The sequence below is a fragment of the Rhinatrema bivittatum genome, chromosome 5 (genome assembly GCF_901001135.1).
Source record: "Rhinatrema bivittatum chromosome 5, aRhiBiv1.1, whole genome shotgun sequence".
Taxonomy (NCBI): Eukaryota; Metazoa; Chordata; class Amphibia; order Gymnophiona; family Rhinatrematidae; genus Rhinatrema; species Rhinatrema bivittatum.
In genome coordinates this window covers 248,391,342-248,416,488 of record NC_042619.1, presented here as the reverse complement: position 1 = coordinate 248,416,488, position 25,147 = coordinate 248,391,342, and the positions used below count along the sequence as shown (strand labels likewise).

Genomic DNA, 25,147 nt, shown 5'->3' with positions numbered 1-25,147 from the left:
CTCCTCCAAGAACTTATCCAAACCTTTTTTGAACCCAGCTACACTAACTGCACTAACCACATCCTCTGGCAACAAATTCCAGAGCTTTATTGTGCGTTGAGTGAAAAAGAATTTTCTCCAATTAGTCTTAAATGTGCTGCTTGCTAAATTCATGGAATGCCCCAAATCCTTCTATTATTCGAAAGTGTAAATAACTGATTCACATCTACTCATTCAAGACATCTCATGATCTTAAAGACCTCTAAAATATCCCCCCTCAGCCGTTTCTTCTCCAAGCTGAACAGCCCTAACCTCTTCAGTCTTTCCTCATAGGGAAGCTGTTCCATCCCCTTTATCATTTTGGTTGCCCTTCTCTGTACCTTCTCCATCGCAACTATATCTCTTCTGAGATGCGGTGACCAGAATTGTACACAGTACTCAAAGTGCAGTCTCAACATGGAGCGATATAGAGGCATTATGACATTTTCCGTTTTATTAACCATTCCCTTCCTAATAATTCCTAACATTGTTTGCTTTTTTAAATGCTGCAGCACACTGAGCTGACGATTTTAAAGTATTATCCACTATGATGCCTATATCTGTTTCCTGGGTGGTAGCTCCTAATATAGAACCTAACATCGTGTAACTACAGCAAGGGTTATTTTTCCCTATATGCAACACCTTGCACTTGTCCACATTAAATTTCATCTGCCATTTGGATGCCCAATCTTCCAGTCTTGCAAGGTCCTCTGCTTGTGATTTAACAACTCTCAATAATTTTGTATCATCCACAAATTTGATAACCTCACTAGTCGTATTCTTTTCCAGATCATTTATATATATATATATATATATATATATATATATATATATATATTGAAAAGCACCGGTCCAAGTACAGATGCCTGAGGCACTCCACTGTTTACCCTTTTCCACTGAGAAAATTGACCATTTAATCCTACTCTGTTTCCTGTCTTTTAACCAGTTTGTAATCCACGAAAGGACCGCCTCCTATCCCATGACTTTTTAGTTTTCTTAGAAGCCTCTCATGAGGGACTTTGTCAAACGCCTTCTGAAAATCCAAATACATTACATCTACCAGTTCACCTTAATCCACGTTTATTAGCCCCTTCAAAAAAATGAAGCAGATTTGTGAGGCAAGACTTCCGTTGGGTAAATCCATGTTGACTGTGTTCCATTAAACTATGTCTTTTTATATGCTCTACGATTTTGATCTTGAGAATAGTTTCTACTATTTTTCCCGGCACTGAAGTCAGGTTTACTGGTCTACAGTTACCCGGATCGCCCCTGGAGCCTTTTTTAAATATTGGGTTTACATTGGCCACCCTCCAGAAATTTCATTTTTGAGTTCCTTCAGTACCCTAGGTTGCATACCATCCGGTCCAGGTGATTTGCTACTCTTTAGTTTGTCAATCTGGCCTACTACATTTTCCAGGTTCACAGTGATTTCATTCAGTTCGTCTGACTCAACACCCCTGAAATCCATCTCTGGAACTGGTATCTCCCCAACATCTTCATTAGTAAACACGGAAGCAAAGAATTCATTTAGTCTTTCTGCAAAGGCCTTATCTTCCCTAAGAGCCCCTTTAACCCCTTGGTCATTTAATGGTCCAACTGACTCCCTCACAGGTTTCTTGCTTCGAATATATTTTAAAACGTTTTTATTATGAGTTTTTGCCTCTTTGGCCAACTTCATTTCAAATTCTCTCTTCACCTGTCTTATCAATGTTTTACACTTAACTTGGCAATGCTTATGTTTTATCCTATTTTCTTCAGATGGATTCTTCTTCCAATTTTTGAAGGATTTTTTTTGGTTAAAATAGCCTCTTTCACCTCACCTTTTAACCATGATGGTAATTGCTTTGCCTTCCTTCCACCTTTCTTAATGTGTGGAATACATATGGACTGCGCCTCTAAGATTGTATTTTTAAACAATGTCCATGCCTGTTGAACACTTAACCTTTGCAACTGCACCTTTCAGTTTTTTTCTATTTTTCTCATTTTATCAAAGTTTCCCTTTTGAAAGTTTAGTGTTAGAGCTGCAGATTTACTTATTGTCCCCCTTCCAGTTATTATTTTAAATTTGATCATGTTATAATCACTGCTGCCAAGTGGCCCCACCACCATTACCTCTCTCACCAAATCCTGTGTTCCACTAAGAATTAAATCTAAAATAGCTCCCTCTCTTGTTGGTTCCTGAAGCAGTCATTTATTACATCCATGAACTTTGTGTCTCTAGCAAGTCCTGATGTTACATTTATCCAGTCAATATTGGGGTAACTGAAATCTCCCATTATTATTTCACTGCCAAATTGGTTAGCTTCCCTGATTTCTCTTAGCATTTCATCATCTGTCTGACCATTTTGTCCAGGTGGATGGTAGTATACTCCTATCACTATACTCTTACCCAACACACATGGGATGTCTACCCATATAGATTCTACTGAGCATTTAGTCTCTTGTATGATTTTTATCCTGTTGGCTCTATACCCTTCCGGGCTTCCTGGAGGTGACATTGGCGCCTCTTGTGGTGGTTTTGGCCTGCGTCCACCTTGATCTGCAACTGTTGTCAAAACCTGCGCCAAGATTAAGGATATTTGTGACATTGCCTGGGATGCCAATTCCTCCTGAGGTTGTGTAGCTGGTGGTGCACTTCGTGATGGAGCTTGTGGTGGCAGAATAGGCCTTTCACTTCCTGATGAAGTTTTCAAAGGTCTTTTAAGCAAGGGCTCCTCCTGGTTGGATGGAAGAGACGGTGAGGATGCATCCGGAGGAGAAGACAGAGGGTCTTTGTCCACAATTAGAAGAGGAGATGGCTCTTTTTGCCTTTTATGGCCAGAAATATACTTCTTGGTCTGCTTATGAGCCTTTTGCGTCGATGGAGTCGAGAAGAGGGACTTTTTGTGATGAGTTGACGCTGAAGTGCATCAGTACGTCGAAGCGATATGTGCATGCTTTGATCCCGACGCATGGCTGGACTTGCTTGTGCCGGATGCATCAGTGTGTCGATGATACATCAGAGTGCCGATGCCGGTCGATGCAGGGGCCTTCTTCGACACAATGGATGCGTCACCTGCTCTGCCGAAGGGAACTTTTTGCCTGACGCAGAATGGCCGATGGAAGCCGTCCGTGGACGCACCTACTCCTTCGACGCACGAGGAGGTCCAGGGGATGATCTTGCCAATTCCTCAGAGGGGGCATAAGATCCCGACGCAGCCTGTCTCAATTCCAAGATTTTTGCTGCCCGTTGTCTCTGTGCTCTGGGGGACATCCATCCACAATCTGCACAGTTAGCCTGGTCGTGTTGAGGGCTTAGACAAATATAGCAGGAGATGTGTCTGTCAGTAACTGACATTATCTTCCGCAGCTGCAGAACTTGAAGCCTGGACGAGGCCTTTTTTTAGTCAGAATTTGACAGATTTCTGAAAAGTAGTTAAGCCTAACTACTGGCAGAGGCCCTAAAGTGAAATAAACCTCTTTTTTTTTTTTTTTTAACAAGTATTCTCTTCACAGAAAAAGCTTGAGAAGACCAAGAGCTCTGTGTGCTGTCAGGCTCGTGGGAAAAAACGTACTGAGGAGACTCTGGAAGGTGGGGGGAGGTGTCAAGCAGGCACATACTACAGCAAGACTCAGAACTTTACTTTGAGAGCTCCGCCACCTACAGGACTGGAGGATGTCCCAGACAGCATGGCTAATTCATCCTGCTTATCTACATGAAAATTAACTTTTTAAAGGGTCTGTAGATATGTAATACTGTATACCTCATGACAACACGGGCAATGCTAAGGGTTATTGAGTTAAACAGTTGTTCATAAATCCCGTTGCCAGCAAGGGCTGGAGGGGAAGTCCCCTCTGAGACCGAACACTTCTGGAGACAGTAGGGGTTGCCAGTGAAATAACAGTCATCATCTCTCTTTCCTGAAAACTAAATGCATCGCCTCTGACACGTGTTTTTGCTCTGCCAGCCTTAACAGACAGTAGACTCAAACATGAGTCTCATACCATAACTCGTAACACTGCATCTGAGCTTTCAACTGGTTGATGTGCATATAAACTTTAGAATGAGTTCTATTTTTAATATATGCCCTTGTGAAATTAACTTCTGTGATTTTGAGCATGACTTTGAAATGTAAAGGTATATATTAAGCAATAAGAGGTACAAGGTCCATAAGTACTTTTATACCTCTAAACCTTGCAGTGAATTTATAAAGGAAACTACCTGCAGACCTTGCACCTACAAAATCTATGGGGCAAGTACATGTGGGAAAATAAAAGTGGGAATATATACAAGTGTAGATGTGAAAATCATTCAACCTTCCCTATCCCTTTTCCAATGGCTAAATCTAGCCTTCTAGTAAACTTAGGAAGCTAGATTTCGCCACAGTGAGAGATACAATTTTTTTTTTTTTTTTTTTTTTGCTTTTACAAAATAATCTCAAGCATACACTTCAAAAGTAATATATGTGATATTACTGCAAAAAAACAAAAAAAAAAGAGAAAACCAAAAAAGAAGAAATACACAATCAAATATCACATGTCTAACAAGCCCACAATTTAGGATCCAAGAGTTACAATATCCAGTGGAAATCTAAAAGACAGCATCAAGATAAGCGAGGAAAGGACAGCATATCAATTATAAGAGGTCAAGTTGCAACATTTATGGAGATCCTTGAGCAAAAACTGGAGAAGAGCTGACCCCTACCTTTATTAGATTGAAAAGATGTTAATTGGGAAGGCTGAAAAAACAAGTAAGAAACCCCTTGACGTTTAATCATACATTTACATAGAAATTTTTAGTATAAATAGCGACCCTAGTTCTAAAACCTTGGGCCGTAATAGCAAAAACTGACGTCTTCTCCTTTGAGTTTGCTTTGAAAGATCTGGAAATATTTGAACTTTATGATTCAAAAAAAAGCTCTGTACGATGAGCAAAATATTTTTTAAAGATCCATTCCCTATCAGTCTCAAGCAAAAAAGTAACAATCAAAGTGGAAGATGCTGCCACATTTTCATCTGATGATTCCAAAATTGCAGAAATATCCAAATTTGGTGGTGTTTCAGGAGGTATTAGAACATGCATATTATTACTCTGAAGAAGATTTTTCTTCAATGGAGAAATATAATATATTTTGGAAATTATAGGAAGAGCAGGCTCAGGAATTAAGTATTTCCAGCAAGTACCTCCTCCACATATCTTTTGGTAGAATATGCGGAACTTTGGGAAAATTAATACAGCGTAGGTTTTTCGTTCTGATTTGATTCTCCAAGTTCTCTAATTCAAGCTGGAGTGATTAATTTTCCTTTATTAATTCACGATGCATGTTGAAGGAACTATCCAAGCTGGTTTTAGAAGATTCCAAGACAACTTTCTGTTTTCCTGTGTCCTTTTCAAGAGCCCGATTATCCAGGACTTTAACAGTATTAGTAATGGAATTAAACTGAACAGTAATATTTGTGTTCAAAGTATGAATAGCTTCCCAAATTGTCTCAAAATTGAAAGACTGAGGTCTTACCAGTTCCACAGTTTGAAAAGGTGGATGTTCAGCTGAGCTCTCAAACGCCTGCTGTATAGCACCTACTGCAGCAACCTCCCCCGAGTCCACAAAGATTTCAAACGGGGCTGAGAGACCTTCCCCCAGTGCCGCAGGCTCCAGAGGAGATTCAATGAGGACACTCATCTCCAAACGCCTCCACATCTTGTTACAGCTGCTGGGTATGTCTCTCAGCGAGGTTAACAGGTGAAGACCTCTCCACCGGGGAAAGCGATGTTTAAAGCTCAGGAACGGGTTCAGGCTCCTCTTCCCCCTGAACTCTGGCCAGCGAGACAGCTCCCGGTTTAACCTCTGCCCAATGAACATGAGCGTCCATAGGCCCATCAATGGAGTAGGAGAGAGAGCATCCAAAACCAACCGCTCTCTCGCCCTTCTCTTGCGAGCTGAATGAGGCTGAATGAGTGCAAAAAATAAATTTTTATAAATTCATATTCAATAACTTAACAAACAACCTGGCCCCACTAGATGGAAAGTGAACAACAGGGCAAACACGTTGAGTAGAACTGCTTGTACAAAGGTTACTGTCTCTCTGCGACATGTTGTCCAGAAATAAAGATGTGAATAGATGACCACGTAAGAGCATTTCATGTGTCTTCATTGGAAGTAGCCCTGATATGAGCCACTGAAGTCTCACATGACAGGTTGTCTAGAGCATAATCAATTAGACAGTTTCCCAATCTATTGTGATCAAAAGATACGAACAGTTGACAAGCTGGACAGTGAGGTTGAGTCCTCTTTATGTAATATGCCAGGGCTCTCTTGCAGTGTGAGGAGTGAAGAGCATGTTATTCTTTGTGCATATGCAGTCTTGGAAAGAAGGCTGGAAGCACAATAGCCTGGATAATGTAAAAGGCAGACATGACTTTCAGAAGAAACTTAAGGTGAATACATAGAACCCTGTTGTGAAAAAATTGCAGGTATGGTGAATATGAAACCATTTCCTGCAATTCGCTCTTGCTTTGTGCCAACGTGACAGCAACAAGAAATAACATTTTCCAGGTGAGATGTTTTAAGTTCACTGACTTGAGAAGCTTTATGGGAGATTTCATAAGTTGAGGTCCTAAGGAACTAGAAGTTTTCTGGTCACAGGCTTAGAATGCCAGAAATCTTTCATGAATTTGGATACTAAAGAATGAAGGGAGATCATAACCCCTTCCACCTAATGATGATACAGAGTGAAGGTGCTGACATGAATCTTAACTAAAGAGATGCTGAAGCCTGAAAATGAGAGAAAGAATAAGTACTGTCCTTCAGGCTACAGGAGAAGGGATCCAGTTGGCTGGTCCCACACCAAATTGATAACCTTTCACTTGAAACTACAGAATTTCCTGATTGAAGGCTTCCTGGGTGAAATGAGCACATCCTCCACCTCCTTAGGAAGGAGCAAGGAAATGTCTACATCCATGCCATGAGGGTCAGCGATGGTACATTTGGATGGCAGAGCCTGCTGTCTTCTTGTGTGATGAGGAGCGGGGACAACCCCATGGGAATCGGAGACTGACAGGATAGACAGATGAGATATGAATACCACAATTGCCATGGCTAGGCTGGTCCTATGAGGATTATCCTCATTTTGTCCTGAAGGATCTTCTGGATAGTTCAGCACAGTTTAGCACAAAAGCATAGGGAACTAATCTCTAGTTGCTCGGATGCATGGAGCAGAACTTTTCTACCTTCCTGTTGACCTCAGAAGCAAAAAGGCCAATGACCAGCTTTGCCCAATGACTGAAGAAGTCATCTGGGACCTCTTGATCCAAGAACCGCTTATGCAGAAGCAGAAATCTGCTGAGATGGTCCGCTAATGCATTCTGGATTCTCGGGAGATAGGATGCCTAGAGATGTGTTGTGAAGACCTTTCCACAATCAGATTTGGAGGGCCTCCTCACAGAGGATAAACAAGCCTGTCTCTCTTTGCTTGTTTACAAAGATCATGGCCACCTGGTTTTCTGTTTGGATTAAAACTCGTGTTTGCTATCAGAAGAAGAAAGTCCTTAGTGCATCACAGATGGCTCATAGCTCCAGAAGGTTGATTTGCAGGTGACTCTCTGTTAGGGACCCTGATCCCTTTGTCCAAGTGATACCATTGTATATTTACCATCCTCTGCCAGAGGAAACATCCATCATCAGAACCTTTGGGTTTATCCAACCCTGGAGTGATGATAGCATCTTGCCAGTGATCTGGTGGGAGAAAAGCTATAATAGTTGATCCTACTGGTGGGCCCACTGTAGATGCTATATTATCAGACAGATCAGATGAAATACATTCACCACTGTGGCCATGTGACTTAAAAGGACCAATATTGACATTACTGGTGTCCGGTCTCATTGCAGAAGGGATTTCAGCAGGCCAGCAAAACTCTGGCTCTTTCAACAGGAAGAAACACCTTCTCCTGAAGGGAGTCTATCCAGGCTCTTATGAATTGTATCCTTTGAGATGGAGCAAAGTTGGACTTTGAACAGGAATCCCATGGACTGAAGAAGGCGGAAAATAGTGCTGAGGTGACAGTTGTTACCAATCAATTGTCCAGGTATGGGAACATGTAGGCTTCCCTGCTGATGAAGCTGTGTAGCCACAATTATCAGACAATTCGTGAACACTCTCAAAGATGCTCAAAATCCAAACAGAAGCTCCTTGTACTAGTAATGGATATCCTTTGCCATGAAACTGAGGAACTTTAGATGGGCGGGGGTGAAAGGAAATGTGCACATAAGTGTCCTTCCGATTCAGAGCGTACATCTCTTCTTTACCTAACCACAGAGGAACATTTAGCCAGAACCTCAATGATGAGGGACAGCGAGGAGACTACCTCTGTTGGTCCAAGGTAGAAATGATTGTAGGAACTCAGAATGTGCAGATCCCACTTCTTCCCCTTCTGATTTATAAAGGGACTCCTCTGGAGCAGGTGAATCTACCACCTCAGGACAGGGGATTCACTCCAGAAGTCCCCAAGGCAAGGACTGAATCTCTTGTGAACTCTTCAGGGCCCCACTATGTGGGAAAAGTTCCTCCATCCTGTATAGCAGAGGTCCTATCTTCCCTTTCTGGTATTCAGGGCTTAAGGAGGTAAAGTAATTCTTCTCTAACTCAGTTAGCTGGGATCCCACTGGCCCAGGAATTTTTTGCATTAGAATTAGGGAAGAGACATCCTTTTCAAACACCCAAACTGGCTTATTCTCATCACTTTTACAGTATATTACTGGTTATGCGATATATACATTTTTAAAATAAAGTGCTGCTGGCGCTAATGAATAGGAGCTCAGAGGCACAATAATCAGAACTGTAGAAGTAGTCAGCTATGATGTACTTTGTGCCGGTTGTGCCAATATGTCCCACTGACTGGCACCAGCGCTGATCACTGGTGCAAGTAAGGCCATTCTCTGTACACCACACATTCCATAGTTGAAGAATTCCTGTCCTTGAATGCTGAAGTGTTCTACTCCAAGATCAAATGCGCTTTAGAGTCCTGTGCCAAGGGGGCTAACTGTGCCAGTATGATCCATGCTGAGACGACAAATGGCACCCAGGATGGCGCTGAATACAACAAATGGTTTGGCACTCAGGGAATCTTCCACACCAGAGACAAGAGGATCTGCGCTGAGGAAGGTATTTCACATCTCGGTGTTGAGGTGAGGTCTGACCCAGTAGAGTCTTGCATTGATGGCACTGAGTTTTTCAGCATCAAGCGAGACAACCCCTAAGTGAATCATTTGCGCCACTTAAGACACTATTCTCAGCGCTCTATCTGGCATCATGGCCTTCCGCACCTTGCTAATCCCCTGACCTGTGGCAGATCCAGGAACTAGTGCCATGGAAAAGGGAGACTTTCCTGATTTGCGGGAGAGGGAGGAAGTTGAATCCTGCTTTGGCTCCTTGTGGCACCAAGATTCTGAAGATTTTTCGCTCTGGGAGGAGAGGTGGCTCTGCTGCCCACTCTCATAGAAATATAGAAATGACGGCAGAAAAAGACCAATCGGCCCATCCAGTCTGCCCAGCAAGCTCTCACACTTATTTTCCCATACTTATCTGTTTCACCAACCACCAAGCTCAGGGCCCTTCAGGCCGATACAGTAAAGTCCGTGGGAGAGCAGGCGAATGCCCGCTCTCCCGGCGTGCGCACACGCCACTCGCCTGTGCGCGTGATGCAGTATTTAAATTAGGTCCGGCGGTAGAAACAGGCAAAAGGAGGCGCTAGGGACACTAGCGCGTCCCTAGCGCCTCCTTTTGGCCCGGAGCGGCGGCTGTCAGCGGGTTTGACAGCCGACACTCAATTTTGCTGGCGTCAGTTCTCGAGCCCGCTGACAGCTATGGGCTCGGAAACCGGACGCCGGCAAAACTGAGCGTCCGGTTTTCGACCTGACAGCCGCCGGCCGACTTCAAATTTTTTTTTCTTTTTAACTTTTTTTACCCTTCGGGACCTCCTGCTTTTCTGTGCACACCTTTGGGTAGGCGCTAATTTCTGAAAGTAAAATGTGCGGCTTGGCTGCACATTTTACTTACTGAATCGCGCGGGCATACCTAATAGGGCCATCAACATGCATTTGCATGTTGAGGGCGCTATTAGGTTCGGCGGGTTGGACGCGCTTTTTCCACCCCTTACTGAATAAGGGGCAAGGGAAAACGCGCGTCCAATGACAGGTTAACAGTGCGCTCTACTGTATCGGCCTGCTTGTTGGTAACTGTTTGATTCAAATTTCCAGAGTGTAATGTTGGAGTTGCATCAAAGGTGAGCATAAGGCTTAATGGTTACGGGTAGTAATCGCCTCATCAAGCAAGTTACCCCGATGCCTGTTTATCCAGACTGCACAGATCCATGCCTTGTTGGATGTTGTCTGAATATAAATCCTCTTTTCCACATTTCTCCCTGTGGTTGAAGCAGAGAGCAACGCTGTATGTGCATTCAAAGTGAATTATCAGGCTTAATTGGTTTAAGGTAGTAACCACTGCAATAAGAAAGCTACCCCAACACTTATTTGTTTACCCAGACTGTGCAGTTCAGTCCTTGTTGGTTGTTGTCTGAATGCAAATCCTCTTTTCCACATTTCCCCTTGCCATTGAAGCAGAGAGCAATGTTGGAGTTGCATTAACCGTGTGAAGGCTTTTTGAGCAAGGGTAGTAATTACCAGATAGAAGCCTCCATTCCAGCAAGCCACCCCCATGGCTCTTCTCTTCATTCCCATCCTCTGGCCTTTATGGACCCACAGTGTTTATCCCATGACCCTTTGAAATCCTTCATAGTTTTAGTCTTCACCACTTCTTCCGGAAGGGCATTCCAGGCATCTACCACCCTCTCCGTGAAGAAATACTTCCTGACACTGGTTCTGAGTCTTCCTCCCTGGAGTTTCAAATCGTGACCCCTAGTTCTACTGATTTTTTTCCAATGGAAAAGGTTTGTTGTTGACCATGGATCATTAAAACCTTTCAAGTATCTGAAAGTCTGAATCATATCACCCCTGCTCCTTCTCTCCTCCAGGGTATACATATTTAGGTTCTTCAATCTCTCCTCATAAGTCATTTTATGAAGACCATCCATCTTTTTGGTCGCCCTTCTCTGGACCGCATCCATCCTCTCTCTGTCCCTTTGGAGATGCGGTCTCCAGAACTGAACACAGTATTCCAGGTGAGGCCTCACCAAGGCTCTGTACAAGGGGATCATCACTTCCTTTCTCTTACTAGATATTCCTCTCTCTATGCAGCCCAGAATTCTTCTGGCTTTAGCTATTGCCTTGTCACATTGTTTCGCCGACTTCAGATGGTTAGACAGTATCACCCCAAGGTCTCTCTCCTGATCCGTGCACATCAGCCCTTCACCCCCCATCAAATACAGTTCTTTCAGATTTCCACACCCCATATGCATGACTCTGCACTTCTTGGCATTGAATCTCAGCTGCCATATCTTCGACCACTCTTCCAGCTTCCTTAAATCCCGTCTCATTCTCTCCACTCCTTCCAGTGTGTCCACTCTGTTGCAAATCTTAGTACCATCCGCAAAAAGACAAACCTTACTTTCTATCCCGTCCGCAACGTCACTCACAAAGATATTGAACAGGACCGGTCCCAACACCGATCCTTATGGCACTCCGCTTAACACCGCTCTCTCTTCAGAGTAAGTTCCATTTACCAACACACATTGTCTTCTGTCTGTCAACCAGTTTGCAATCCAGGCCACCACCTCGGCACTCCACTCCTAAGCTTCTCATGCCAAGAATTCAAGACCTTACCAAATAGCGCCTTCCACAGGGCCTCCATCTTCCAGGCGTGACATCTGGACGTCTGACAAGAACTAGGATAGTTAGGAACATCATGATCTGGGCCTAGGCAGCAACAGACAGAATGGCTGCCTGTGATAGACATGTGACGCCTACATCTACAGGCTTTAAAGCAATTGCCTGCAGACCTTTTGACCTTAGGTGTCTCCATTTCTTTAACTTTTTTTTAAAGAAAGGTTCTGTTGAGGGGCTTCCAAAGTAGCGGTAAGAGAAAAATATTCACATACATGAAGTTGAGGCAGAAAAACGAGACCAAATAAGACCAAAAATTTCAGAAAAAGATTAGGAACACATGCGTGTGGTAGCTCAGACAAAGAAAAACTGAGGGGCTCATGAGGCAGTGCACATATGCATGAATACCCACTCATGCTCAGTAAGTTTTTTTTTTTTACTGAGCTCAGAGCTGAATCTATGTTGGTGCTGTCTGATGACATCACCCACACATTACAGCTGATTCATGCCTGCTTGTTGTTGGAGAGTTATGGTAACAATGTTTGATCAGAACAAGTCTAAAGCTTGTAAGCACAACTTTTCGTTGTTCGTTCACTTACCTTTCACAGAGTTTCAACAGATAGCTCCCAAAAATAAATGGTCAACAGTAAAAAAAAAAAAAAAAAAAAAAAAATCTGATAAAGGGGAAACACTGTAAAATAAGATCACTGGGGGGAAAAGGGTAAAGAATCGGGCAACAAGAAGAAGAGGGATTAAGTTTAGATTTTAAGACCTTTTATACTGGACTTCCTCTATATTTATCTAAACTAAATTCCTTATTAACCTGGCAAGTCATTGAGATCTGCAGATCAGGAACTTGGATTATACCATGGTCAACTCAGATAAGACTGGAAGGCACATGGTCCATTGCCTGGGAGTGCCCTCCAGGTTGAGGTATGGAGGGAATGCAATTATCTTAAATTCAAGAAACTCATAAAGACTTGCAGGCTGATGCAATATTGCGTAAAAAACGTGCATCCAAATTAGGCACGTTATTTGAATGCATGCACATCCACCTCTCCTGGGTGCTTGATGCAATAGGCAAATGAGCTGCTGTGTTAAAAGGGACACGCATTGGATAATTTGTGTGTCCCTAGTGCTCTGGCTGTGCGCCCACAACAGCCTGGCCGGAACTCCCTCCCCACCCCCGGCAAGGCTATTCCCAAATGGTCCTTTTCGCTGACACTTGTCAGTGAAAGGACCAATCCCCTTTCAGGATAGCCTTCTGAAAAGGGATTGGTCCTTTCACTGAAATGTGACAGTAAATGGATCAATCAGCTGTAAATGAAGGAGTGAATATTAAGTGTCTGACACTTAATATTAATTTATTCACTTCTTCACTTACTGCCAACAGGGGTTCATGGCCTGGAGGGGGGTGGGATTTGGAGTCTGGCAAGGGCTGTTTTACCACAGGGACTTCAGATGCACCCGGGTCTGACCTGGATCACTTGGCCAGTCAGGCCAGACTTTGGGGATGCTGTTTTCTCCTATGAGGAACCAAAGAAAGAAAGATTCTTTTTTTCTGTTGAGCCCGGCATGATTCTGCTTTCTGTGGTTCCTCCTACTTAGTAATGTGACAATACTAATAGGAGGAATTACAGAAAGCAGAATTTTTTGTTTTTTTCAGTGAGTCCTTGAGCACAGCATGCTTTAACACTAGCTCCCAGGCAGGTGTTAAATTTGCTGCATTAAAATTAGCACTTTGGCTACATGGCAATTTTTGGCATCGCGGAGTAATAGCTGACTAGACACCTCCGCCTAGTCTCAACATATAGTTTCCTCCCAGTTATGCTGTCCTTTTGCTTCCCGGCAACTCTAGCCCCCCAAGTTCTTTCTCCTTGTTATATGTAACGTTTTGCTCTTTGCCCTCTTGTTTTTATGGTTAATTATTTAGTCCCTATGTTCCATGTAAACCGATTTGATATGATTCTTTTTTCATGAAATTCGGTATAGAAAAGTGTTAAATAAATAAATAAATAAATACTGCATCAGCCTGTTATTTAAGCAGGCATTTGATATTAATGAGCATATTAATGAGCAAAGTGAATACTGAGCTTTATTGCTTGGTCAATTTAAGTTACTATTCCGTGATTATGTTTTTGTTTTACTAATATTTTTAGCTTAGGAATTTTGTTATTTATTCATTTCTTTTTTTATTATGTAAACTGCTTTAATTTATTCTGAAAGGTGGTCAAACAAGTAAACAAAATTAAACTAAATTACAACATCCAAGAAGAATCAAGTTGGCAAGAAATCTACCACACGTGAGAGATGTCCTCTTGGCTATTTTTACTCTTATACTCAGAAAGTACAGTTGCTTACCTATAACAAATATTCTCCATAGATAGCAGGACATTTCAGCTACACAAGGGGGTGATATCAGACTTTTTCTGAGCTTACACAGATGTTCCATATAGCTGCCGCAAGAGTCTCCTCAGTCCCTTCACCAGCTATATTTCAATTGTATGAGAAGTTGGGCAGGATTGTGTGGCTGAACTGTTCTGCTATCTATGGATAACACCTGTGACAGATAAGCAACTTTGCTTTCTCCATGGACAAGCAGGACTAAATTCAGCCACACAAGTGGGGATTCCCAAGCTAAGGGTTGCAAGATATATAGTATTTGTTTCTTGATAGGCAATGGAGGAATTGCAATCTGGAGTGGATGCTGGGAGAACTGTAGTATTTAAATAAGTTTCAAATACTGTCTAGCCAAAGCTGCTGTCTTTATGGGAGTTGCCTTCTAGACAGTAATGTTTAATGAAAGTGTGAATAGGGGACCAAGCAGCTGTTTTGCAGATTTCTGAACTGAAGCTGAGCAAAGGTGTGTTAAGGAAGTAGAAGTCGCTAGTACTTGATGAGCCTTTACTCTGCTCTGAAGATGTTTTCTAGACTTCGTATAGCAACAGGAAATGTAGTCTGGTATCCAGGTAGAGAGGGTTTGTTACTTAACCGGTAACTCTTGTTTGGATTTTCTGTAAACTTTCACCTTTCCAAATAGGTCTTTAAGATCATGAGAGGTCTTGAACGAGTAGATGTGAATCGGTTATTTACACTTTCGAATAATAGAAGGACTAGGGGGCATTCCATGAATTTAGCAAGTAGCACATTTAAGACTAATCGGAGAAAATTCTTTTTCACTCAGCACACAATAAAGCTCTGGAATTTGTTGCCAGAGGATGTGGTTAGTGCAGTTAGTGTAGCTGGGTTCAAAAAAGGTTTGGATAAGTTCTTGGAGAAGTCCATTAAAGGCTATTAATCAAATTTACTTAGGGAATAGCCAGTGCTATTAATTGCATTAGTAGCATGGGATCTTCTTAGTGTTTGGGTAATTGCCAGGTTCTTGTGGCCTGGATTGGCCTCTGTTGGAAACAGGATGCTGGGCTTGATGGACCTTTGGTCTGACCCAGCATGGCAATTTCTTATGTTCTTATGTTCTAAAATAAAGCTCTTTTGCAGCATTAGGTATGAAGTGCTTGCTCACTTTGTTAAAATGAAGTTTCAGAAAAAATGCTATTAGAACTATTAACTAAGTCAAATGAAACCAGCTTAGGTAAAACTTTGGATGAGTTCATACTACTACCTTTTTTTTTTTTTTTTTTAAATCTGTGTATATAGTGTATGTACTACTAAGGTCTAGAGTTTTCTTACTCTGCATACTAAAATCACAGCTATCAAGAACACAACTTTCCAAGAAAGAAATTTGAGATCCACTGATGCTAAGATTTCAAAAGTGCTGGTGGGGTTTTCAATAGTTTAGTAAATGCTATATTTAGATCTCTCTGAATAAGAGGGATTTTTATGGGAGGGTAAAGATAAAGGCTTTTAATGAATCTGTGGCATGGTTAACAGAGCCTAGCAAGCGAGCCTACTAGGCCCACATCAGCAACAGGTAGACTTGCTCTTGCTAGGACTGGTTCAAGGGCAGGTTGAGCCCTTGGGTTCCAGGGGCCAGTGGGGCTTAGGCAAGATTCTTATATGGAGCATTCAGACAAAGATGAGTAGTGGACAGAGGTCAGGGCAGACAGCGAGCAAATGGTGTTGAGGTCCAAGCAGGTATTGAGGTCCAAGCAGGAATCAAAGCAGGTGGCAGTCCAGTAGTGTAGTCAGAATCCATAGCCAGGGTCAGAACCAGAAGTCAGGAAGAAATGGACAGACAAGACAAGTCACTGGGGACCAAGACAAAAGCAGGACAAGGTAACGGGCAAGGCAGGAAGACAACAGGCAAGGGAAAGAGGCAAACAAAGCAATACGCACTGCAAGAGCAGGAGGACCTGTGGCTGAGGCATCAGAAGTCTGTACAAGTGAGGTTTAAATGGCCTGAAGGCCTGACATCAGATGGGGATGCAGCAATGTTACCCACCATGGAGCCCATAAAATCCAGGTGTGTACGCACGTGAGCCTTGAAGGAGACCCAATGACGTCACACAGTGGACCCGCCAGCACATCTCTGAGTTCCCTCAGTATTCTGGGGTGAACCTCATCAGGCCCCATGGCTTTGTCCACTTTCAGTTTTCTTAGCTCTTCCCATACATTATCTTCTGTAAATGGAGTTTAGTTTATTCCACCCCCTTCTACAGTCTTGATAACAAGTGATGGTCCTTCTTCAGGGTCTTCCTTTAGTGAACACTGAACTGAAATATTTAATATTTCTGCTAATTCATCATCTCTCTCCACTCATTGATCCTTATCCCCTTTCAATTTCACTATACTACTATGTACCTCTCTCCTTTCTCTGATATATCTGAAAAATGTCTTGTCACTTCGCTTTATCTCTTTGGCAATCCTTTCCTCTGCCCTTCTTTTTTGCTTTCTTGATTACTTTTTTCATCTCCTTCAGTTTTGCCAGAAAATCCTCCCTATGTTCCACTATTTGGGATTCTTTATATTTCTTAAAAGCTGCTTTTTCTTTTTTACTTTTATTACATCAGCCACCTCCCTTTGTGAACCAGATTGGATTCTTATTTCTCTTAGTTTTGTTTACTTTTCTGACATATAGATTTGTTGCTTTTGTAATTGCTCCTTTTAATTTGGCCCACTGTTGTTCGACCTCTCCCATTTTCTCCCAGTGTTCAAGTTCTGCCTCCAGATATTTTCCCATTTCGACAAAGTCTGGGTTTTTTTTACTTTGAAAACACTTCTCCGGATCCTATTTACAATATCAAACCATACTGTTTGATGATCACTGGTGCTGAGGTGGGCACTCACCAGGACATTAGAGACATTATCCCCATTAGTGAGCACTAGGTCAAGTATAACTCCCTCCCTCGAGGGTTCCATTACCATTTGTTTGAACAGAGCCCCTTGCAAGGCATCCACTATCTCTCTACTTCTGTTTCTGCAGAAGGGATTCTCCAGTCCACTTCGAGCAGATTAAATCACCAACAATCAACACTTCGCCATTCTTTCCCACCTTTATAATGTCTTTGATCAGATCTCTGTCTAGTTTTTCCATTTGAGTCGGAGGCCTGTACACCACTCCAGTAAAAATGGATGTACCATTATCATTTTTTTTAGGATGGCCCATAATGCTTCTTCTCTACCCCACTTTCCTTGCAGTTCAGTTGCTTGGATATTATTTTTGACATAAAGTGCTACTCCTCCCCTTTTTTTGTCCTGTCATTTTTTAACAAATTATAGCCCGGTATGGCCATATCCCAATCATGAGAATCCACCTCCACCATTAAGGCCTGCAGGTTTGGGATTTTATTGCCCAAACTGCGATCATTTGTAGTCATAGCTTTCTAATTTTTCTCCCTTGCTAAGTTGCACTTCCTAGGAACCTTTTCTGTTTTTTTGAGCTGATTATGTTATTTTCACTTCGCATGTCCATCACAGGTCTTATTCTGCCAGAACCTACTGTTATACAATTGATTCTGGGTTTTTGAATCATGGATGTCTGATAATTGATGGATATTGTATGGCTATTGCTCATTGGCTACTCCTCTCACAGCTCTTACAAAAACAGGCACAGATACTAGGAACTGGTCTGAAGATGCTATCCAAGTATTGTTGCCTCAAGCAGGTATTCCTCAGAGATCCCTGCCTCCAACACCTGGACCCATCTAGGCCTTTTATTGTGGAGGTAGATGTTCTCACACAGTACAACTCTCAGGCCTTGCTTCTCTTCTAAAATAATTCACACCCACGGAAAGGAATTATACCATCAGAGTCAGAGAATTCTTAGCAGTGAAACTGGCCTTGGATGAGTGGTACCATCTACTGGAGGGAGATGGACACTCAGGCATGATTTTCACCGATCATAAAAACTTGCAGAACCTCCAGCAAGCTCAGCAGTTAAACCCAAGCCAGGCCCAATGATCTCTATTTTTAACTGCTTTGACTTTGAGTTCCGGTACCGACCGGTGAATAAGTTCTTTCATGCTCTTTTGAAACCGAGGACTTGAGAGAACCACCTTGACATATCCTGTGAGGATCGTGTTAGCCACCACAGTTCCTGTACCACTGGGGAAGATGGTAGTCCCATAACATCTCCGAGAAAAGGCACTTAAGTTGGCCCACAATTCCCACCTGGAAGGCCACCCCAGAGTACATAAAACCATGGAACTTCTCCTCTGCCAATACTTGTGGCCTCAAATGAAACATGATGTACGATGCTTCGTGGAGTCCTGTCCTAACTGTGTAGTCCACATGAGCTCCCATGCTTGCCCTTGGGGGCTATTACAGTTGTTGCCAGCCCCCGAGAAACCATGGACCCATATGGCCATGGACTTAGTCACTGACCTACCTCTCTTCCAATGGAAAAGTTTGATTTTTTATTCTTCAGAAAATTACTGAAGACCTTTTTATTTTCATCTGTATTTCAGTTTAACTATTAAGGATGAGAAGAGACCTCCTTTTGACTACTCAGGGATTGGACAATGTAATCAGAGTTAGGTGATGTCAGGATTATACTGGTAGTTTTACTTTGTTTGTTCATGGTGTTGTCCTATTATTTTCATAATGTTTTATTTTAAGTACGTTTTTGAATATTGTGAATGCTATATTGTTATTCGCTGAGTTTTCTAGATCAGTGGGCTATAAATGTTTATAATAAATAAATAGATGGATGCCTTCTGGGGGAGTGGTGCTTCTAGCCAGCTCTAGTGAAGGGTCCAAAGATATATCTGACTCTTCCAATGAATAATAGGAATTAAAAAAAAAAAAAAGAGTGAGATGTCATCAGTGTTGGAGACTAGTATTGGAGGATCCATCGAGAAAGGATTATCCTTTGAAGTGATCGAGGTTTGTTATTTTTCCTGGTACACGTTTTGATTCTTTTGAAATGCAGGATACAAACTGGGCAGGCAGTTTCTCCAAGAAAGGCTCAATAAGAGAAGGTGGTGGTGAAGTAATTGGAATATTTTTTCAAATAGTTATGGACAAATTCTAACTACATGTTTTGCATAAAAAAGTGTTATTCAGAAGCAGGTAGAAATGTTTCTTCTCCCTCTTGTGCCCCTCCCTGAAGCTGGAGAGTCTTTGCTCCAGGGACACTGGGAGTCTCATCTTCTCTTTTTTGGTACTGGCCCTTTGAACCTTTTCTTGTCCCTTTCTTCTGAAGGGAAGAGATGAAATTTCAATTTGAAATCTTTGTAAAGACAGCTCAAGAGAAGGCTCTTCCACACACAGTGCACACTTGCTTATGTCATGATTGGGCCAGGCAGTGGAGGAAGGCTCATGGAAATTCTAGTTTGACATTTTATGATTGCATTTCGTGCAGAGTTTAAAGGGTTTCTCTTTCCTGACATTCAGGCCTATCCTGTAAAGTGCGGCAGCGTTTACCCTGCTCCTAAGCCGTTTTTAACTTCGTTTTCGGCCACGTTAGCCCTTCCTGCGATCCCGAATCCCCTTTAACCTACTCCTACCGCGGCCTAAATTCCCTGGGCAACCCCTTCCGCCCGCGGCATGCATATTGCATGCAAACGAGCGAATTAGCGCGATATTGCATGCAAACGAGCGAATTAGCTATTCACCTAGCATCCCGTAACCCGCGCCCCGACTAACGCTACCTTTCCCTGCCATTTTTGTCGCGCGTTTAACCTGCAAACTTACCGCCTACCCTGACCCAGGCGGTAGAGGCATGGGTAAGGGTAGGTGGAAAGCTTTCCCCCAGCCCCCGCCACGATCATGGGTGCCGGTCTCCGTGGCAGCCCCAGGCCTCTCCCCTGCTCCCGAAGCCAAAAAAAAAAAAAAAAGCGAAAAAAACGTTGCAGCCCCCCTCCGATGTCCGGACTGGGGCTGCCACGGAGACTGCAACGGCAAAGCGACTTTTCAGTGTCCCCCCTCCTCTCGGAGCAGGGCGCGAAAAGCCGCCTTGCTCCGGGAGGAGGGGGGACACTGACAGCGGCGAAGCAACGGCGAAGACAGCGGCGAAGCGACTTTTCAGTGTCCCCCCTCCTCTCGGAGCAGGGCGCGAAAAGCCGCCTTGCTCTGGGAGGAGGGGAGACACTGACAGCGACGAAGCTTTCCCCCAGCCCGGACACCGGCGAAGCCAGAAGACAGCGGCGGAGAAATGGCGAAGCGACTTTTCAGTGTCCCCCCTCCTCTCGGAGCAGGGCGCGAAAAGCCGCCTTGCTCCGAGAGGAGGGGGGGACACTGACAACGGCGAAGACAGCGGCGAAGCGACTTTTCAGTGTCCCCCCTCCTCTCGGAGCAGGGCGCGAAAAGCCGCCTTGCTCTGGGAGGAGGGGGGACACTGACAGCGACGAAGCTTTCCCCCAGCCCGGACACCGGCGAAGCCAGAAGACAGCGGCGGAGAAACGGCGAAACGACTTTTCAGTGTCCCCCCTCCTCTCGGAGCAGGGCGCGAAAAGCCGCCTTGCTCCGAGAGGAGGGGGGACACTGACAGCGGCGAAGCAACTTACTTTCTGAAGCCATCATCAGGAACACATGCGATCGTAGCTCCTCCCGTGCAATTGGCCGCTGAAGACGTGATGTCGTGACGTCACGTCTTCAGCGGCCAATTGCACGCTTTCCCCGTGCAGGCGGCCATCTTTGTCTTCATCGGGAGGAGCTACGATCGCATGTGTTCCTGATGATGGCTTCAGAAAAGTAAGTTGCTTCGCCGCTGTCAGTGTCCCCCCTCCTCTCGGAGCAAGGCGGCTTTTCGCGCCCTGCTCCGAGAGGAGGGGGGACACTGAAAAGTCGCTTCGCCGCTGTCTTCGCCGTTGTCAGTGTCCCCCCTCCTCTCGGAGCAAGGCGGCTTTTCCGCCCTGCTCCGAGAGGAGGGGGGACACTGAAAAGTCGTTTCGTCGTTTCTCCGCCGCTGTCTTCTGGCTTCGCCGGTGTCCGGGCTGGGGGAAAGCTTCGCCGCTGTCAGTGTCCCCCCTCCTCCCAGAGCAAGGCGGCTTTTCGCGCCCTGCTCCGAGAGGAGGGGGGACACTGAAAAGTCGTTTCGCCGTTGCTTCTGCGCTGTCGCCGCCGTTGCTTCCTGGTATCTGTCATTTCAAATGACATTTGAAATGACAGATACCAGCGTGGCGTGAAGCCTTAGGCCCGCGCACCCAGGATCCTGTATAGGCGCTCTATCCAGTATCCTGGTTGCGCGGGCCTAAGGCTTTTCGGACGCGGCTTACATTTACATATAATTAGGCTTCAGGATCGAGCGGTAGGTGAGCTGCACTGTGCGGGCGGTAACCGCGGGTGCCGTAGGCACTAACGCAGCTCTTCCTACCGCTCGGTACTGGATCACCCTGATTATGAGAAAAATAACATGAAAAGACTCTCAGAAAAAAAGACAATATTTCTAATATTTTTTAGAAACTCATGGAATAAAATGAGACTAGAAGAAAAGAAACAATAAGGAAAAATACATGAGTAAAAAATTGCCCAAAAAACTGGAAGCCGTGGAGAAAACCATGTCCTTTTGCCTTCGCGAAAGAAAAATGATATAGGAGACTAGCACAGCAGCAGCTACACGGGAATACCCACATATGTTCATAAAGACTTCTAGGTCTTTCTGAACTCAGAGAGCATGTTCTGTGTTGGCCCGTCCGATGATATCATGCACTTGTGTGGTTGAATTCAGTCCTGTATGTCCATGGAGAATACAATAAACTCAGTTTTATTAATTTCTCACGCTATTCAAGTTAACGTACAATACTGCCCAAAGACAATTTTATATGGCAGTTTTTCAATGTCTTCAGCAATTCTTTTTGGAACTTTTATGTCTGTGAGCTGGCTCTGGGGTCTGCATGAGAATGGATAGCAGCATAATGGAACATTAAAACACCTCATCTATTCTGCAATTTACAAAATAAAAATTATCATAATTAAACTAGTCCAAAAGATTTTTTCAGCTCTATTCTCTGAAAGCTACTGGTAGGACTATAAATTATACCGCAAGATGTACTTACAATGTGAACTCCAGTGTATTAATAAGCAAGAACCCTATTATAATGCATTTTATGATGGCTATTTACCCAATGGGTTAAAAACATAAGAAAATATTTATGTGGAGAACATTACATTTATAAGTTATTGCTTCTAATTTCAGTCTTCACAAGACAATGGCTATTTATAGATATTAAGTCTCATAGAAGCAAAGCTTTAAAATAATCATATACTGGAACAAATAGCCACAGACAATCATGTTGCTGTTTTTCTGTCTTGAATTTCAAACACTTTGACTCCAGGATATTATCAAAAGCAAATGTGCTTTCCTTTTCTGAGGACTAGAGTTAGGAACAATTTTATGGTTTTACTAAATTAATACTATCACAAAATAAATTTAGAGAAGAAAACATGGCAGGTCTCTTAAATTATTCCCCAAAACAAAGAAAAATGCAGAGAAGCAAAAGAATGTACCATCAGCAGTGTCAGACTCCTCATCCCCCTGGGTCTTCCTCTCATACGATCTATGCCTGAGAGAGGTCTGGAGAGATAAACAAGGGAGATAGCTTGGGGAGATTAGCTCACTGTCTTCTTCCTCCTCCTCAATTTCAAACGTTGGCTCAAGACGGGGCATTGGCCTGTCAGATCCAGAGTCCTCAAACGGCTCATCCAGCACCTCTGTGGTCTCGGAGATGGTTTCTGTAACAACACTGCTATTGTGGTGCTTACGCTTCCGGACTCGTCTCTTCCTATGAAGGATGGGTTTCTGTAGAAGCAAGATGTTATTTAGGACAGTTCACTGAATAACAGCATGAAATCCATAAGCTTGTAAACCAAGTTACAGATACACTTATTTACAGGGATAATTCATGTTTCATGTTTAAGTGTCTCTATCAGCAAATGGAGTGGTTTAATGAATGGGTGCTGCACAATAACATAGAATCAATTGAAAATTGAAGTTTTGAAAAGACAACCCTAAACAGCAGTGATATGATTTCATCAGGCCTCCAGGAAAACACTGGGGTAACCTGCATAGAGAAGCGATTACAACCCTAAAAAGCAGTGGTGCCTCAGCATGAATCTTCTAAGAAGGCTGGGATGACCTGCATGGGATTTCAATGAGCATGGTATGGATTTTTTTTTTTTTTTACACAATCACCTTACTAACCTTGGTGGTTGGGGGGATTATTACAACACTTGGTAATAGGGCCTGGGTGTTGGCTTAAGTATTGGTCTTGTAAGAAGTAAATTAAATGGAATTACTTCTGCCATTTTTTTTTAAGATGGTGAGGGTAGGTGTTGTCCCTCAATGGAGTGGTGCTTCTAAAAAAGAAGCAAAGTTGAAGATGGCAAAATATGAAATGCCTACTAGCAAAGGTGGTGAAGACAATCACTGTAACACATTTTGGACATGCTTAGGACTGATATGGAGGAGAGTGGTGGGAAAAGAGTTGAGAGGTCAAGTATAAGACATGGTAGGAATAGAAGTGTTAATGTTGGGTGGCACTTGAAAATTTGTGTGTGCATCTATCCAAAGCTGGTGAATCTCAACTGGGCAAACTGAATGGGGCATTTTGATCTTTAATATGCTGTCATTTACTATGTTACCATGACAGCTCAGATGGTTGTTGAAATTAAGAAACATGACAGCAGAAAAAGACAATATGGCCTATTCTAGCCTGCCCATCCATCCAACTAATTCAGCTTTACAATTATCATCACTCCCTTCAGAGATCCTCTGTGTTTATCCCATGCTTTCTTGAATTCAGATACTAATTTTGTCTCCACTACTTCCACTGGGAGGCTGTTACATGCATCCACTACCCTGTCTGTAAAGACATATTTCCTAAGATTACTCCTGAATATATCCCCTATCATCCTCATCCCATGATCTCTTGTTCTAGAGCTTCCTTTCCGTTGAAAGAGGCTTGCCTCCTGTGCAAGGACACCTTGAAGGTATTTAAATGCCTCTATATCATATCTCCCCTAGTTCCCTTTTCATCTAGGGTATACATGTTTAGATCTTTAAGTATGCACCCAAATACTTTAGAACAAAGACCACTGACAATTTTAATAGCCACCCTCTGGACCAACAGGTTTATATCCTTTTGAAGGTACGGTCTCCAGAATTGTACACAGTATTCCAAATAAAGCTCACCAGGACTTATAAGAGGGCACTATCACCTTCCTTTTTCTGCTGACCATTCCTCTTCCTATGGAGTCAAGCATCTTTCTGATTTTTGCCATTGCTTTATTCACCTGTTTGGCCACTAAGATGAGAAACTATCACCGCCACATCCCACACTTCTTTTCTGCTTAGTACAATTTCACCCCAATATTGTACCTCTCCTTTGGGTTTTTGCAGCCTAGATGTGTAACTTTGTATTTTTTAGCATTAAATCTTAGCTTCCAGACCTTAGACCATTCTTTGAGCTTCGCTGAATCCCTCCTGATGTTTTCCACACCTTTCTGGCTATTTACTCTCTTGCAGATTTTGGTATCATTGGCAAAAAGACAAACCTTTCTCAACAATCTTTTTTGCAATGATGCTCATGAAAATGTTGAAAAGAACCAGTGCCAATCCCTGAGTAATGCCCCCCTCTTCAGACTGAACTCCATTTATCACTACCCTTTGTCACCTCCCACTCAATCAGCTTCTAACCCAGTCACTCTAAAGCCCATTCTAAGGGCGTTCAATTTACTTATAAGTTGACAATGCGGAACTGTGTCAAAGGCCTTACCAAAATCCAAGTACAGTACATCTAGTGCTCTGCCTTGATACAACTTTCTGTCACCCAGTCAAAGAAATTGATCAGATTCATCTGACAAGATCTATCTCTAGCAAAATCAGGAATTCCAGAAACTGCATTATGCTCTGTTTTAGCAGTGATTTGATTAATTTGCTTACTACAGAGGTCATACTAACCGGACTGTAATTCCCAATCTCCTCCTCATTTCTACTTTTATGAACAGGAACCACATCTGCCCATCTCCAGTCCTGT

General features: G+C 43.2%; 1 protein-coding gene across 2 annotated transcripts in view; it reads right to left on the bottom strand.

The window, feature by feature from the left end:
* Nucleotides 1-25,147, bottom strand: part of KAT6A (lysine acetyltransferase 6A) — a 333,161-nt gene that overhangs the window by 17,869 nt on the left and 290,145 nt on the right. For both annotated transcript variants that reach the window (XM_029603716.1, XM_029603717.1), the window contains exon 16: nt 22,620-22,911. In XM_029603716.1, the coding sequence (XP_029459576.1) occupies nt 22,620-22,911 (292 nt within the window). The remainder of the gene's footprint in view (nt 1-22,619; nt 22,912-25,147) is intronic.